Source organism: Coptis chinensis, chromosome 7 (assembly GCF_015680905.1).
Source record: "Coptis chinensis isolate HL-2020 chromosome 7, ASM1568090v1, whole genome shotgun sequence".
Taxonomy (NCBI): Eukaryota; Viridiplantae; Streptophyta; class Magnoliopsida; order Ranunculales; family Ranunculaceae; genus Coptis; species Coptis chinensis.
The window spans coordinates 5,882,067-5,900,836 of NC_141462.1; the positions used below are offsets into that span (position 1 = coordinate 5,882,067).

Here is an 18,770-nt window from a genome sequence, read left to right on the forward strand (position 1 = left end):
TCTGTCCACAATCACTTATTTCCCAATTCCTTTACATAAAACCACAAAAATATAGCTGATAATGGATGTAAACTTTCAAAGATTAACACTTTTTTGCTAAACAGCAAGAAACCATTACTAAATGCTCGATATTAATTTATTAATAGTGTAGCCCAGTATAATTCTCTAATAACTAGATTGAAGCAATATTACGTGACAGCTATTTCAACTTTAGGTTATTTCAGCATCTTTTTTTTCAACATAAGAGATATACTGATTAATGATATTCATAGGAATCACATAAAAAATTTAGTGTAACCCAATATGATATTTATATTCATATCTCATAGCTATCCACATCAAAAATTAAGTAAAAGCTAATATAATAATTTAATATAACGGCACCCCTTCATAGAACGGTTCGAAAACTAGTTACAACCCCAAAAGCAATAGAACATAACTAGATAAGTTCGAAGTTATGTGTGTTAAGGAATTACAAATCAACTCGGACTATTGAGGTCTATAAAACTGGATCGAGCTTCTCTTCCAAAAACACTAATCTTGATATTCTCCTTGCTATAAAAATCGCTATACATAGCTTTCTTTGTTTATTAACACGATGGTAAAGATAACAACTACTCTTCTAGCATACTTGGCTGTGACTTGTGTTCTTTTGCAGACTGGAGTTTTTGGCTGGGTGTTTATTGAATGGCTCCGTTTTGCCAAACTGGAGCAAAAGGATTGGGACTTGTATGGCAAACACATCAGAGACAATATGTTATTTGTATTGCTTTTCTGTATTCCGGCTTTCTATGTCACTGTTTTTCCAATCCTAATATTCTTGGCGTCGAAAGATGGATCCGGAGTCAATGATGCTGCAGCGCAAGAAGCCACCCAAGCAGAAATCCAGTCCGACGCAACCAGTGATGATCATAAGAAAAGCCATTAAGGCATGTGTATTTTACTGTTTTCTTTGGGGGCATTGATTTTTTGGATCTTATGTTTTACCCTGGACAGAGTTATATATATATATATACGTATGTTACAATTGCAGCAATCTATTTATATATATGAAAAGTTCTTGATGTGTATATGTAATCGGCATTCATTAGTTAGTTTTTTCTGTCGTTCTTTGTTTACTTTTGATTACTAGATGGCTTTTCATGGTCTGAGTTGAAAATTATTGTGAAGCTGATTATAAAAGTTTTTTTTTTTTTTTTTTTGGCTAAATGGTAATTGTATTAAGCAATTGAAATTTTTACAGTTTACACATGTGAGCGCCTTCTTAGGCACTCCAACAGTTGGTGAAGAGGATACAACACTGTAAATCTGTAATAAGAAGAATGTTGGTTTTCTACCCGCCTATGCACAAATAAAATGAGGCTTGTTTGGCCACCATTGCTTCGCTCCCGGCCATAGGAAGCGCAGCACCTTTCTTGGCACATGAATATGCTCTCCCTCCGGCCAAGTGCTGGTGAGCAAGATGTTGGTTTGGTTTTTGACCCTATTCCATTGAGCCTCTAACGTGCCAGTGTGCATTGTCAGTTTGAAAAGGCTTGATAGCAGCTATGGAGTCAGACTCTACCCATGTAGCCCACCCCAACCTTATAGCTTTCCTTTTATGACTGCCATAGATTCTGCCCAGTCCACCAACGCCAGATCCGCCTACAACCTCACATGTACATGCACTCTGAGCATCACTCCCCATCCATCAGCATTGGCTTTTATCGTGTTAGGCACTGGTGCAGTCCAGTAGAATTCGATGGTACACTCTTTTGATAGCGGTAATGATTCGCACTTAAACTTGCCTAGTTGCCTTGCATTTGCCCTGCCCTGCATCAACATACAACACCTTATTTCTTGATTTCCAGACCTCCACCAGACAAGCAAGTGCTGCCTGCGGACCAATGTTCTCTAACTAATGAGCTCCTGCTCTTGTAAGATATCAATGTATCATGCTTGTTAGAGACTATATTGTGCAACTGAAATTTGATTTGTAGAGACTATAAAAAGGGTGCAAATTTTGTTATTTAAAAAGAAAGAAGTCTCTTGAATATGAAGTTTACTCCGATCCGTAAGCTCGCTGTTCTTTTATGATTGTTATTCTTGTCGAGTTGTTGTTGTTTTTCTATTGGAAAAGGGCCTAATACATTCAGTTAGGCCGACGAAAAATAAACAAACAGCATGTCTATGATTCGAGTAAGACAAATCAAAGCGAATATGAGACATGATGCTTTTTTTTTTCGCTTAAAGGTAATTGATTAAAAGAATAAAGGGTTATAAGGAAAAAGAATAAAAAGTGTTAAGAATTGTATAGTATGAGTATCATCAGTTGTGTACCCACCTATTACATCCTACATATAACTTATGAAACGGAAGTAAGTAGTAAAGTGGTTCTCCATATCTCTCACAAAAGGAGGTTTGTTGTCCCACCATTTACTTTCTCCATTTTGCAATGCTGCTCCATATCTCGCACAGCTATCCACACCTTTGTTTGTCTCCCTCCATGTAGCTGTAACATTGATCCATGATGCTTTCTCCCTGAGTTGCATCCATTTTGTTCTAACCCTCTCCCTCCATGTAGCTGTAACATTGATCCATGATGCTTTCTCCCTGAGTTGCATCCATTTTGTTCTAACCCTCTCCCTCCATGTAGCTGTAACATTGATCCATGATGCTTTCTCCCTGAGTTGCATCCATTTTGTTCTAACCCTCTAATGCATTGTGTCTTCCTGAAAGGCTTTGACTACCATACCGATGCAGAGTCGGATTCCACCCATATATATCTCCAGTCCCGATCCAGTGCCCTCTGAATCCCTTCTATAATAGCATAAGTTTCTGCCATATAGTTAGTACATACCCCAAGTCCTCCTGCTGCTGCCCCCAAAAAGTTACCCATGTCATCTTTGAGAATCACTCCCCAACCAGCCCTGCCTGGGTTCCCTCGTGAACTTCCATCAACATTAATTTTTATGATGCCAGGAGGTGGTAGAAGCCAGTAACATTCCAGAATTTTGGGTGCTCTTCTCAGTTTGTGTTGGAGATTAAGGGTGTGAAGAATTTTCATATCGGTCACTGTGTAATTTTGGGTGAGACATGATGCTGATACTCTATTAAGTAGTTACTTTTCCTCGTTGCTTTAAAAAAGTAATTAATTAATGACAAAAAAGTAATTACTTGGTGATAATGGATATGGATTACTCATAAATAAATCTATTCATCGGATTAATGAGACTACAAAATGATGGTAGTATAATACTTTGGAACTATCGCTGTTCTGTGGGCACTGCATTGGTTGTTTCGGAAAATTCTACTGGTACTCTTCAAACAGGTAGTCGAATACTACTGAAGTGTTTGCCGAATTGGTCATTTTGGGCTTGTCAAACAAGTAGCAGATGAGTACTCCGGCCTGGAAGGCGACCAAGTAGAAGAAGAGCAGGACATAAGGAGTAAGAAAAGAGTAAAGCAGTCCCTAATACTGGTCCCTTCCATTCCCTTTTTTAATGGCAACCAAGTTTAACTGTTTTAGGCCACCTACCTGTATGGAAAAGCTAGTTTGCTATGAAAGTTGTATCTAAGGTCTTACAAGCTAGTTGAATATAGTTGCAGATAAGCTCATATCCAAGGCTTCATACCTGAAAGATGTATACACTCCAACATTAGACTTGCATCAGAGAGATGATAGTTAAATGAGCTTTTGACAAAATGATTTGGAGGCAATTAATATTTATAGTATAACGAAGAATGGGAAAAAATGGTTAAATAAGGTGACATAGGCTGTCCCTCCTCAATTACAAGCTAAAAGATCTTGACTAAGACACATTTACATGCATATCGTCGTCACATAATATTGCTCAAATCTCTCATAAGGCAGCTCCCATTTCTGTGATAAACTTACCTCAGGATTCGTCTTGAGAAGATTTGGATTTTGTGAACCTTCAGGGCTGGGTGCATGCTAATGTCAAGATGGCTAAAATCTGTCTTGGTGAACGTTTGTCCCCTCAATCTGCTCTTTGCCTTAGCAGAAGATGTTATCAGTACATGAGTCTCTTACTTAACGTAACTTTAACATTTTTTTTCCATTTTTGCTAGAGGTACCTTTTTAGCAAAAAAAAGGTGAAGATGTTCTTAGTAGCTAGAGGTATCTCTGAGTCTCTCACCTTAGAGCTGTTACTGTCATCAAGCCAAGAATGGTCTTCAAAGGCGAAGGTGAATGCTTATGGGATTTCAGATATGGAACTGATGACTTTGGTTTATACATGAGAAGCAAATGAATGACCACTGAGACTACAGAGTTTTTTCGGTGATTGGCCATGCCAGGCATAAGAAAAGTTAGTTCACCATGAAGTTGCTGCTAGTAGAAGTCAGTGGCTGATTGGTCATGGAGCGCTTGAGAACCTGTTCAAATGTAATCTGTCCTGTTTCTCATAAACAAGTATAAACGACTTTACCGAGTCAATCATTCATTCATCATCTATTAAAACTTTGTTCACGTACCATACGTGTAATAATGCCGTGTATGCAATCCACATATAGCTTTGAGCCTGGCTCTCATTATGTAGTTATAGCCTAGTTGGTCTGCAACCTGAAACGGCATCAGATTCTTGCAATCCTTCTTGCAATTCTATGGATGGATGTAACTAAGCTGAGTTTGGAACCCTCACAAAAAACAAAAGAGGGAACACCGAGGTCTTCCCTCGAAATTCCATCATATTCTTGCAATTCTTCTCTGGAACTAACGAACTAGAAAATACCAAGTAAAACAGTTTCCTCCACCAACCTAGAAATCCAGTTTCATTCCTACTACTTCATGACAATCATACTTCATGACAGTCAGATTGAGATCGAAGAGCTAGAGAATGGATATCATATATTGTAACCAAACAACTATAAAATGCTTACCAAGGAAATCAACAAACAAATGAATACAACAGATAACTCATTAAGAATCCACATTTGAAACTTCATACCACTGCACATAACCACGAGTCATCATATCTTTGTACCAAAATGTGACCAGTTCAATTTCACATACAACACCATTGATGGAAATGTTTTCACAGTAGAAGCAAATTCAAAAACAGTGATCGAGCATATACAAACTATCACATGTTGTAACAAACAACTCACAAGTGGAATCGAAAAAAATACAAAAACTCGATCATCACGTCTCATGTGTATGCTGCTGAATGGGAAGTGTCTTCATCAGCTTTTTGGAGCAGACGAACTTGATGTATGTGTAGATCACCAAAGCTAGATGCCAACATTCAATTGTTGTGGCAAAAAGAAGGCTGCAAGTCCCCAAGTAATGAATGGTGGTGGGTATAGACAATGACAGCATGACAAACCAAAATCTCACGTAAGTCGACGAGAGATGTAAAATGCATAAGATCTCGCCTTTTGTTTCCGTGTTGTGTGGATTGAAAGCCATTTTTTTGGTGAAGTAGAACAAGGACCAGAGTGTGGCAGCCAGGTTTAATTCACAAAAAGCTTTCAAAAAAGGGTTTGGGATAATATGAGGGTAACAGTCTAGATATAGGGCTAGCAGGTTAAAGACGACATTCAAAGATGAAATTATGAACTCTTTTTTCTGAGCAGCAACATTGGTCAAGAAAATTTTGAGATACTTAGACGTGTAAGCAACAAAAGAAGAGGCAACAATGATCTGTGTCGTACCTACAATAAAGGCCACACTATGATTAAACAACATAAAAATAATCAGTTTTTCATATGGTAATAAGGTTTCCAAATTCCAACAACCCTGTCTACATTACCAATTAAACAAGAAAACCCAAACCAATTATGAAAATTGTCCATTAAACAAGAAATTTACTACAAAAGATCTTCACATTACATAACAAATTCTATTAAATTAAAACATCTAATCGACCAAGAAATCCAAAATTGGGCTGATATAAAAACCAGGGTCGGCTCAAGATAATCGGGGCCCTAAGCAAAGTTCGAATAGGGAATCTTCTATGATTAATATATACTAATAAAAATTGTTACATTTTTTTTATTTTTTTTCTCACAACATCTTATTGATTTGTTTACGTTATTTCATATGATCCCAACTTTTTCTTTTTGTCTTTCTTGAATAGTCTTCACACAAACTTGAAACTTCAATTGATTTATTTAACAACAAATTGCAAATAGAGAGAGAATGTAAAATAATTATACAACAAATAAAACAAATATAGAAAGGAAGAGAGATTATAGGGAAAAACCATAAAAGGCAAAAATATGATATAAGTAAGATTGAATTGTTGGCGTTATATATACTTGATTATTTGTTATAGGGTGATGAAGAACTTTAATAAATTATGGAAGCGTGCTACTTTTTGTTGGAGGAGGCGAGGGAACCGAAAGAGTTTAAGTGTTTAACACTATTTTAACAAATAAAAATTGTTACATCTTTTTTAATTTTTTTCTCACAACATCTTATTGATTTGCATACATTATTTCATATGATCCCAACTTTTTCTTTTTTCTTTCTTGAATAGTCTTCGCACAAAGTTGAAACTTTAATAGATTTATTTAACAAAGAATTACAAATAGAGAGAGAGAATGTAGAATAATTTTAGACAAAATAAAACAAATATAGAAAGAAAAATAGATTATAGGAATAAATCATAGAAGACAAAAAAAATGACATAGGTAAGATTGAATTGTTAGTGTTATACTTAATTATTTGTTATGGGGTGATGAAGAACTTTAATTAGTTATGGAGGTGTGCTATTTTCTGTTGGAGAAGGCGAGGGAACCAAAGTAGTTTAAGTGTTTAACACTACTTTAACAAATAAAAATTGTTACATCTTTTTTATTTTTTTTCTCACAACATATTATTGATTTGTTTACATTATTTCATATGATCCAAACTTTATCTTTTTTTCTTTCTTGAATAGTCTTCGCACAAATTTGAAACTTTAATAGATTTATTTAACAAAGAATTGCAAATAGAGAGAGAATGCAGAATAATTTTACACCAAATAAAACAAATATAGAAAAAAAAAAAAGATTATAGAGAAAAATCATAGAAGACAAAAAAATGATATAGGTAAGATTGAATTGTTAGTGTTATACTTAATTATTTGTTATGGGGTGATGAAGAACTTTAATTAGTTATGGAGGTGTGTTATTTTCTGTTGGAGAAGGCGAGAGAACCAAAGTAGTTTAAGTGTTTAACACTACTTTAACAAATAAAAATTGTTACATCTTTTTTATTTTTTTTCTCACAACATATTATTGATTTGTTTACGTTATTTCATATGATCCAAACTTTATCTTTTTTCTTTCTTGAATAGTCTTAACAAATTTGAAACTTCAATAGATTTATTTAACAAAGAATTGCGAATATAGAGAGAGAATGCAAAATAATTCTACCAAATAAAACAAATAAAACAAATATTGAGAGAGAGAGAGAGAGAGAGAGAGAGAGATTATAGAGAAAATCATAAAAGGCAAAAAAATGATATAGGTAAGATTAAATTGTTGGCGTATATATACTTGATTATTTGTCATGGGGTGATGAAGAACTTTAATTAGTTATGGAGGTGTGCTATTTTTTGTTAGAGAAGGCGAGAGAACTGAAGGAGTTTAAGTGTTTAACACTACTTTAACATGATTTTATGGTTTCCAATTTGCCAATAAAAACATTCATCCAACAGTTAAAAATAAATGAAAAACAATAGTGGCAATAGTGGGCAATGGCTGGATTATATTATAGGGGGGCCCTTGGGCTACGGGGCCCTAAGCGGAGGCCTACTTTGCTATATGGTTGAGCCGGCCCTAATAAAAACCGAAACAAGAATGAACATTAAATTCATACCGATTGCTTCAAAACGGATTTTTGAAACCAAGTTGCTCTTATGAAGTGATGGAGGTGAAGTAAAGTGTTGAATCATATCTTGTTGAATAATTGCGGAAGTAATAGCTGTAAAAAATCCAAGTAGAATAAGGAGAGTGAGGATTCTTGTTGACACCATTGTTGGTGAGTGAAGGTTTCTTTTGATTGTTTGAGGTGGAGAAGACAGAGAGTGAGAAGCAAGAAGAAGAAGCAAATGTGTTGAGGTGGAGGAGCGTGAGCGAGAGAGAATGAGAAATTGAGGCGGGAACTCGAAGTTGCCAGAAACCGAATTAGTTACATGTTAGTTATGTTTTCGTTAAGTCTGTTAGAGTTGTTAAAGGTTTTGACGAAAATAACCCCACGTGGCAATTATCATTACTTCACCAAGTTAGGATTACTAAGTTTATGAAAAAACTAAGATTAAACCCCTGTAATGTAAATGCAGAGTAACACCATTTTTCAGTGTTCATCAGAACTAGTACTCTTCCTCAGTGAATTTTCTTGAGCAAGGAATAACTTATCGTTTTTGGCTACTAAAAGCACTATAACTTAACATTGAGGCATACAAGTAATGAATACACATTGCACTTTGCCAATGAGCTTGTTGAACTTTATCTCTTCGACGTTAAGTATGACATAGAGACCTACCAGCTATGTACGTGACATGGGAGGAGGACAAAATTGACTTCTTGGCATGTCAACCTTGCACAAGTGAAGGTTTGTGAAAATCTGGGGTTCAAGTACATAGAATGAATGAAGTCTAGTATTACGGAGTATCAAGACTTAGGGGGTGTTTGGATCCTATTTATTTTTTGGCAAAAAGTGTTTATTAGTCAAAAAAAGTTTTTTGAAAAAATAAATGCATCTGGTCTCTATTTTTCAAAAAAATTGTTTTTCATCGAAAAAACATTTATTAGTTCGAAAAACTGGTTTTATGAAAATTAGGTAAAACTTGTTTTTTACGACAAAAAACTGTTTTTTCATCTCTTTCTCACATCTGCGCTAAAGGCAAACTGACTGCCCGGTTATTTTCTCCAAATAAAACTCGTTTTTTTTTTTCGATATCTCGTCTCGATCTCTCACTCGAACAGCATCTCTCACTTGATTTCTAAAGGTAAGAAGATCTTAAAAACGCGATTTTTTTTTTGTTTGAATTCATTATACATGATTTGCATCTATGGATCTATATTAGATTGATTCTATTGTGTGTTTCTGTATAATTTCTTACTCTAGTATTCATCTAAGAAAGTATACACTGCCTCATCCTTCTGTGACTTGCGTCGACTAAGCAAGGATTTGAGAAGGCGTTTACTTTTGCTTGAAAACTGTTCGACGTCATTTTGATTGGCCCTTTCAGCATGAAGATGCAGTTTTGATGGTTGTTACTAGTTTTGAAGTAACTGCTAATAAGTAGGAACAATTGGTAGTTGCACCTGATGTTGTGATGTTAAGTGGTGTTGTTGTTCTTTGAAGCGCCATTTTTATTTTGGAGTTAAGGTTGAACAATCTACTCAGAGTTGCTAGAGCCTCAGACAAAAGGCTTCTTGTAAAGAAAGGAGCATCCATGAAATAATAAAAGGTTAAGTGGGCATGCTCGCTACACTAGCTTAACGGCGTATCAGCCACTTAGAGTACACTACTTACAACACACTACTGATTAAGGATTCTAGATTGCAACACGTACATGACTTAGAGTTTCGACTCAACTCTGTTGAGTTTAATCAATGCTTGAGGGTGGGTATGGTTTGCTAATACTATTTGACTCCTTTGCGATTTTGATACCTAGGAATTCTTTTTGGTTATGTTCACCAATAGAGTTAGAGAGTTGGTTCGGTGATGCTTCTTTTCTTTTCCCTGCTCTTGTCCCTTTGTTTCTTGTTTTCTAGTGGTACCGCTACATCCACCACCCTTTGTTAGCAGCAGCATTCCTGTCATCTCTCTCTCTGTCACTCTCTGTTTTGTTGTTTTTGGTGTTTTGAGGTGGTGAGAATGAAGTGGTGTGTTTTGAACATAAGTGTTAGATTTGTTGTTGGGTTTTAAAGTGGTGTTTATTTTTTGAAGTGTTCGAAGTGTTCAGAAGTTCAAACGGCCACATGAATTCAAATCAAATGCTTCTTTTATCACTTTGAGTGTGTATAATTGTTGATACTTTTGGTAAAGTTCTAAAAATCCATGCCCTCATTGTAAATTGAATATGAAGCTCAACAAGGTTCTTGGCGTTGGTATGATTATATTGGTGAATTATATTTGAATTTAATTCAATTCCTAAATATGGTCCCTTGTGTCGGATATTAATTTGAATCATTCCATTCTCATTTTTTTAAGACTTATCAAGAATTTTTTTTTTTTTTATACTTGAGATGTTTTTGTTGCTGTCACTATATATAGAAGGGGTCATCTTTACTTGAGAGTTGATCATTAGTTGTTGTCACCATATATAGATGAGTAAAGGTACCACTTCTGGAAAAGCACGTGCAAATTGGAATGACAACCTTGATGTGATCTTTTCAGATGCGGTGGTTAAGGAGACTTTAGATGGTAATGTCACCCAAAATGGGTTCACCAAAGTCGGTTGGAATAATATATTGAAAGACTTCAACGAGCAGTCACAATGTGACTATAATATGGATCAAGTTCGTAACCGCTTGAATAATTTGAAGTCAAAATACAAAGTCGCAAAGGCACTTACTGTTTTATCTGGTTTTGGGTGGGATCCGACTACTTGTGTGTTCACCGCTAGCAGTGCTGTTTGGGATGAATACTTGAAAGTACGTAATGTTTATCGGAAAATGTATATCCATATCTTGAAGATTTTGATGTTATTAGACTATTAATAAAAGGAATGTACACAGGCACATCCAGATGCAAAATGTTTTAAAAAATCACCATTTCTCGTGTATGATCATATGGCTTTTCTATGTGATGGAAAAGTTACTGAAGGAAAATTTCGGAAGTCGTACCACAGACAACCAAATCAAGAACGGGTTTCTATCGACATACTTGAAGACACACAAGAGATAAGGGCAAATGGTGAGTCTTTGCCTTTACAGGATGAGCCAGTTATACAACGAGAAGAGTCTGTGCATTCACCTGATAACGAACGAAGTGTTACTAAAGATGCAAACAAGGGAAGAGAAACAACTAATGCTAAGCGAAAGGCTTCTAATATTAGTGAATTGTCTGAAGCTGTAACAGAGTTAGTTGAGGCACATCGATTTAGGGCATCTTATTTTCAATCGGTTGATGATCCTTACGGCTTGAACAAATGTATTACTACACTAGAGAAATTGGAAGGCATTGAAGAAGAAGAGATCTATGATGCAATAGAATTGTTTGAAAAACCTCATGCTAGGGAAGCATTTATGTCTCTTAAGCCACATCGTCGTTTAAATTGGCTTAGGAGGGAGCTTTCTCGACCAACTATGGTTTAGAGGCTCTCTTAATTATGTTATATATGTTTAGAACGATTGTGACGTTCCATCTTTTTACTATTTAAGTTTAGTTGTGTGTTGAGCTGGAAGAATCTTCCTTTTTGATGATTTAGATATTATGATGTCTATGTTCTTTTGGGATTTTAGTTGGTTTGAACGTCTTGGGAAAATTCTCTATGTCTGGTGGGTTTTTCAGTTTCTTCTTCCCCTTTTTTTTGCTTTATTCATTGATGTTTGTTTGTTTAGTATGATATATGAAGGTGATGTTAATATCATTATATATGAGACATGCTACATCTTAGATATATGATGCAGTGTGTTTCCTGTCAGTGAAAAAATACTTGTGACTTGAACCTCTTTCCTGTCAGTACCTTAAGACACTAAATTGATTGAGATCTTCAGTTTCTTGGCTTTAGAGTTACGTGAGTAGTTTGATTTCATCATTTTCATGGCTTGAAAGTGGAGAGACTTGTCTTTTGAGTCTCCCTCAAAATTGTTTTACTTTGTTGTGAATTGTTATGCAGTTATGAGATGAACTTGTTGGCATTTCACTCGGTTCTTTTTAATTCTCAGGCACATTAAGCAAAAGATGTAATGGTTTTTTAAGAATTTTGAACCTGTAATGAGTCACTTGTCAGTTGTCATCTTGATGAGGTGAAGATTTTGCTACTTATTATAGTTTTATCCAATTACAAAGTAATACCGCAGGTTCGAGTATTCACAAGTGGAAGTAACCGCAGCCATTAAACCGACAAGTTTCCGTTTCTAGTTTTATTCAATTACAAAGTAATCTTGCAGTCATGCTTTGATTGGAGATCTACTTCTTCTCTCTTCAGCAAGTTTGCATGCCACTTCAGCTGCCAAGTATTCAGCTAAAGCACCACTCCCGCTTCTCCTTGTCCCAATACCGTGTCATATGCAGCATCAATTTTTATACGTGTGTTGAGATTAAATCCTCATATTCCTGTTCAAACTCATGATCTAAAGTATGCAGGACACATTTGAAATTAGTAAAGTGAAAACAATTGAGTTAAGAGCTTCTGTTCAAACTCAATAATCTAAACTATTTCTGCCTTGTCGTAAAGTATCTCTGAAGTCATGAACTAGTAAGTAGTAATATCAGATGTGGTGTGAAAAGAATACGACCTTGTCGTGATGTTGTATTCGTATGATGAGTATATGTTGTATGTTATTGAATAATGATGAGTATTCTTAACAGGTGAGATATTTTTCAATTATGGATTTCGATGATGAGCTAGAAGAAATTGAAGAATACCTCATAGAACAGGTGATTGCATATGCTATTGGTATAATTGGAAGGCGTTTTGACAAGCAACCTTGTAATGATTCTATGCTTAGTGGTGGTGCCTATATGAATGAGGTTTTAGAGGGGCACAATGATCGATGCCGCAGAATGTTTCGTATGGATAAACCTGTTTTTGTGAAGTTTTGTAAGATTCTCAAAGATAATGAGTTGCTACAAGATTCTTTTACTATTAGTGTACGAGAACAAGTAGGAATGTTTTTATATACTATGGGTCATTGTGCGCCAAATCGGATTTGTCAAGAACGATTTCAGCATTCCGGTGAAACAATTAGCCGCCATTTTCACAATGTTCTAAATGCAGTTTTATCCTTATCAGAAGAGTTCATTCACCCACCTACAACTAATACGCCTCCTGAGATTCAAAATAATGAAAGGTTTTTTCCTTTTTTCAAGGTAATTTATAAACATTGTTTTTAGTTTAAAGTCATATGTTTTTCATTTGGTATTATGTATCTGACATGATTGACTATTTGAAAATTATAGGATTGCATTGGGGCTTTGGATGGTACTCACATACCTGCTAATCTTCTACTAAATCAGCAAGTTAGCTTTCGTAATAGGAAAAACGATATCACACAAAATGTTTTGGTGGCTTGTACTTTTGACATGCAAATTTGCTATGTATATGCCGGTTGGGAAGGCTCCGCAGCTGATGCACGTGTGCTAAAATCTGCACTGGAAGACCCAGATGCTAGATTTCCTCACCCACCTGAAGGTATATATGTTTATGTTGATTTCTAATTTATTTAATATGCATTCCACATTATCATATAATTATTTACTTAATTCTAATTTTGTTCTTGAACTAGGCAAGTATTATGTTGTTGATGCTGGGTATGCAAATACAAAAGGGTTTTTGGCTCCTTATTGAGGAGTTCGATATCATTTGCAAGATTACAGAGGGAGTAAAAATCCACCAAGAACTAAAGAAGAGTTGTATAACCATAGACATTCATCTCTTAGAAATGTCATCGAGCGTTGTTTTGGAGTTCTTAAATCTCGATTTCTGATACTTAAATTTGCGCCAGCCTATCCATTTGAGACGCAACGTGATATTGTATTTGCAGCATGTGTGTTACACAACTACATTCGTCTGGAAGGGAAAAATGATTGGATTTTCACTAGGTATGAAAATATGGCAGATGAAAACATCCCAAGTGAAGAAAATGACCAAGTGGAGGTGGTTGCATCACGACCAAGTGCGCGTGTTCAAAGAGTTAACCAATGCCAAGCTTCATTACTAAGGGATTCAATTGCACACGACTTATGGAGTGCAAGAGATTGAGCATATTTGATCAATCAATTTTATGATATGGGGTTGTTTTTAATTTTTATATAACTTGAACGGTTTGTAATAACTTTTTTTATTATATTATCTGAGCGAGTTTAGTTTATTAAGATTGACTATTTTTCCACGCACAAATTTGGACTCTAAATAAATACGTTTGGTTCCTATTTTTTAAGAAAAAAATATTTTTTTTTATAAAAATAGTTTTAAAAAAAAATCTCAACCAAACATGTTTATTCAAAAACTGTTTTTAGAATAAATATTTTTTCAAAAAAACACTTTTTGAGATAAAACTGATTTTTGGAATAAATAGGATCCAAACACCCACTTAACAACAGACAATGTTTAAATTTTACAATGTACCTAGATATTTAGTTTCTTAATTTCTAACATGTTTTTTTTTGTCGCAACGATTGAGTTTAGTGAAAGGTTGACTTATTTTGGAATTGCTACAAATCTTATTACCTACATACCTCACCAAAGTGATACATCAAAACCTCAAAACAGCAGCTGAAAGCGTAAATTATTGGTCAGGAGTAACCATGATGCCTCTCATTGGTGGCTTTCTTGCCTACTTTGGGAGGTTCATCATGGTTCTGATATCTTCGGTCATATAACTTATGTCCGGTAATTCCTTTCTTAACTTATTCATTTCCTCAAATATTTCCCTGTGCTGCCTGATAATATATTAGAATAAGGAAAGTATGTCTCTACTCGGCGTTATTGAGTCTTGTTTACGGTTTTGTCCTCAGGGTTTGAGCCTCTTGACAATGTCCGAGATAATCCCAAGCTTGAAGCAGGCCATGTCACATACTCACTTGTGAGAAGCCCAAGAAGCCTCATGAAGTGTTCTTCTTCCTGGTTATCTATTTGATATCAATCTGTAGGAACTGGAGGACACAAACCCTCTTTGGAAAGCTTTGGAGCTGATTAATTTGATGAAGATCACTCTGGAGAAAGGAAGAAAAAGATGTCATACTTCAACTGGTGGAACTTTGGACTTTGTTCTGGGCTGTTGCTAGTTGTTTACGTTCAAGACGAAGTGGGTTGGGCTGCTGCAGATATCATTCTTACAGTGAGTATGGCAATTGTTGTTAGTGGATAGGTTGGAGAAAGTGTTAGTAGATTGGATGAAGATGAAGAAAGATGGAGGATGGAAAACTAGGGTTAGAGTTCATTACTTACTCTACCCAAAATTCATATATATATATAGCAAAGTCTGATACAATAGAAACACGAAAATAGGAAACACATTCTATATCTGTCGTACTGACAAGAGGGAGCGCACACCCTCAATAAGCCCATACACAAAGGGCACGCGCACCTTATGCTTTAACACCCCCCTTCAAGCTGGAACATAGATATCACTCATGCCCAACTTTTGCAAAAAGACGGAATCTTTGGGCGGACGAAAAGAGTGGTTTGGTGAAGATATCTGCCAACTGATTACTTGATGTTACATGAGGAGTAGATATCTCCTTTGCTTCAACTTTATGCCTGACATAATGACAATCCACCTCGATGTGCTTAGTCCTCTCATGAAATACCGGGTTGGAGGCAATATGAATGGCTGCCTGATTATCACAATATAGTGGTATAGGCATCTGTACTGAGAAACCCAACTCACGTAATAGATTGTGTATCCACATTAACTCACCAGTGCCCTAAGCCATAGCCCTATACTCAACCTCTACACTTGACTTGGCAACAACTGTTTGCTCTTCCAAGTAACCAAATTACCTCCCAAAAAGGTACAATACCCAGTAGTAGATCTTCTGTCAGAAACTGACCCTGCATAATCAACATCTGCATATCCAACAACATCAAGATTGCCATTTGAACGATAGACAAGTCCACATCCTGGAGAACCTTTCAAGTATCGCACAATGCGAATAACGGCCTGAAAATGAGGAACTCTGGGCACATGCATAAACTAAGATACTACACTGACAGCAAAAGAAATATATGGACGAGTGATAGTGGCATAAATTAGTTTGCCCACTAATCGACGATATCCCTCAACATCTGCATACAACTCTCCCATATCTGACTGGAGTTTGTTGTTCGGATCCATAGGAGTCTCCACTGGGCGTGCTCCTAAATTGCCAGTCTCACTGAGCAAGTCCAGTACATACTTTCGCTGTGAAAGATGAGTTTCACCAGGAAACCTTGTGACTTCAATGCCTAGGAAGTACTTCAACTCTCCAAGGTCTTTGGTTTGAAAATTCTTCAAGAGATTAACTTTGAGACTAGCAATGCCTTCTTTGTCAGAACCAGTGACAACTATATCATCGACATATACAACCAAGATAATGATGCCTTGCTCGGTTTTCCTGTAAAATATAGAGTGATCATACTCACATCGAGTCATGCCATTAGCCATTACCACCTGACCGAATTTTGCAAACCAAGCTCTAGGAGATTGCTTGAGCCCATACAAAGACTTCTGTATGCGACATACTTGCCCCCCTTGAACAACAAAACCAGGAGGCTGCACCATATAGATTTCTTCTTGTAGGTCACCGTGCAAAAATGCGTTCTTCACATCTAACTGATACAGGCCCAATTGGGATTGAATGTAAGAGAGATCACAATACGCACAGAGTCTAACTTTGCCACAGGAGAAAAAGTCTCAGAGTAGTGAATACTATATGTCTGAGTGAAGCCTTTAGCAACCAACCGAGCTTTTAAACGAGAGACAGTCACATCTGGATTGTGCTTGACTGTGAAAACCCACTTACAAGCAACCACTTTCTTCCCAGGGGGGAAAAGAGTAAGCACCCAAGTCTGATTGGAATATAATGCACTCAACTCCTCTTCCATAGCTTGCTTCCAACCAGGATGAGATAAAGCGTCCCTTTAATTAGTAGGAATAGAGACAAAGAGCAACGAGATAGCAAATGCCTTGACAGGCGGTGGTAAATGATCATGAGAGATAAACTGAGAAATAGAGTACTGAGCATACTGACGAAGAATACATGTACTACTAGGAGGATGTTCAACACAAAAAAAAACACACACACACACGCGCGAACATGAACAATGTTTTTTCACTATTCATGTGAACAATGTTTTCTTGTAATAATTTTAAAATTAATTCTTTAATAAAAAAATAAAAAACATCGTTCACATGAATAGTATTTTTTAATAAAGAATTAATTTTTAAGATTGATTAAAAATTATTACAAAAAACACACACACACACACAAACGAACATGAACAATGTTTTTCACTATTGACGTGAACAATGTTTTCTTTGTAATAATTTTAAAATTAATTCTTTAATAAAAAATAAAAACACTGTTCACATGAATAGTGTTTTTTTAATAAAGAATTAATTTTTAAGATTGATTAAAGATTATTACAAAAAAAATGTTCACGTTAATAGTTTTTTTGTTTTTTTAATAAAGAATTAATTTTTAAGATTGATTAAAGATTATTACAAAAAAAATGTTCACGTTAATAGTTTTTTTGTTTTTTTAAGATTGATTTAAAAAAATACTGTTCACATGAATAGCGCTAACGTGAATAGTGCTAACGCCGTTAGTGAAATCGGACGGAATTGGATGGAATTGAATGGAAAATGTCTTGAGGTACTAAATTGAAACAAATTGAAAGTTCGTGGTACCAATATGCGAGAAACAAAATTCAGGTACCATTTAGAAAAAAAAGTGAAAGTACGTGGTACTAAATATTCATAAACTCATTTTTTTTTTTCCCACCGCTACATCCACTCCTCTCTGGGTTTTACACCAATCTTCTTCCACTTCGATTTTGTTTAATCCACCTATTTATTATTAATAACCTTAATAGATTACTAACATTCAAAAGATTGAAAAAAAGTTAAAAGATTTCTTACATTTTACTGATCAATGGATGGAGTGCAATCAAGATAACGTACTTTATTTTCATTGTTTAAGAAATGGGGTTGTGTCAAACTTTGATTTTTATTCGTCTTTTGTGTAGTTGGTTTGAAGACGAAAGAAGGTGTTGTGCTTGCTGTCGAAAAACGCATTACTTCGCCATTACTGGTAGAGGTAAGTTTACTACTGGTAAATTCATGGTAGAAATGGTGTACACAATTATGTAAAATGTCAAATTTTGAGAGTCTTTCGTTGATGAGTTGAACAATTTGTTTTTCATGGTATATATATTGAGTTGCATTCAATATATATTGAAAGTGGTGTTAAGAAAGTTGTGTTTTAGGCTTAATTTGGGCTCGCTTAAATGCATCCCTTGAATTCCTTAAACTTCACATTGTATCCACTACTTAAGTCGTATTACTACTTAATGGAGATGTTTGTCTTTGAGCATTTTTTTTACACGTTACTTCAAGTCTTTTTGAACACCACTTTGCATTAGTATGATTAGATTGCTCTAAAACTTCCTTGGATATTATTTCACTTAGCAATCCTCGAGGACTTCTTTTTTATGGTATTATATTTTCTTGGGGTTGATCCAAAAACTTTATTTCTTTTGGTAGGGTATCATAATTTGTCAATGAATGATTTGGTGACCCTTAAGATAATATATTGGTAGGGTATCATATTGATTCATAGTCTTCTTCAGATCATTGGTGTTGAATATATTGTGTTTTATCCCAAGCGTTGGCAGAAGTTGATTTATATTCTTCTTTATATCATTGGTATTGAATATATTGTACGTGTTGATTATATTGAGTTTTATCCCAAGTGATTTATGTCATTGAATGTTTTCTTTTCTACCTTTTTAGTGAGCTTTAGAGTGATGTATTGAGAGAATGTGTCACCCAGATCATGACTGCTTCAAAGGAAAAAAAGAAATAAAATTTGTGGAAACAGTTGAACTTTCGATTGGGCTGAAGAACTATGACCCACGTAAAAGACAAAGCGTTTCAGTGGTTTTGTAAGCTTCCCCATA

At 35.5% G+C, this 18,770-nt stretch overlaps 1 protein-coding gene, 1 long non-coding RNA gene and 1 pseudogene across 2 annotated transcripts; all 3 read left to right on the forward strand.

Annotated features, from left to right (window-relative positions):
- The first annotated feature begins 401 nt into the window (after positions 1-401).
- Positions 402-1,112, forward strand: LOC147485529 (uncharacterized). Its single transcript, XR_015201797.1, has 2 exons — positions 402-497; positions 659-1,112. It is a non-coding gene; the product is annotated as an uncharacterized LOC147485529 (long non-coding RNA).
- A 9,154-nt stretch (positions 1,113-10,266) lies between these two features.
- Positions 10,267-11,256, forward strand: LOC147485530 (L10-interacting MYB domain-containing protein-like). The gene is made up of 2 exons (XM_086573542.1): positions 10,267-10,593; positions 10,678-11,256. The coding sequence occupies exons 1-2, from the start codon at positions 10,267-10,269 to the stop codon at positions 11,254-11,256; spliced, it is 906 nt and encodes a 301-aa protein (XP_086429668.1).
- Positions 11,257-14,262: 3,006 nt separating this feature from the next.
- The window catches only part of LOC147485531 (protein NRT1/ PTR FAMILY 5.6-like), a 41,266-nt pseudogene continuing 36,758 nt past the window's right edge, over positions 14,263-18,770 (forward strand).

Excerpts from the sequence above, each read along its gene's own strand:
- LOC147485530 (XM_086573542.1), top strand. The coding sequence starts at position 10,267 with ATGAGTAAAGGTACCACTTCTGGAAAAGCACGTGCAAATTGGAATGAC. Across the intron at positions 10,594-10,677 it reads TTTGGGATGAATACTTGAAA|GCACATCCAGATGCAAAATG; the intron begins GTACGTAATGTT and ends GAATGTACACAG.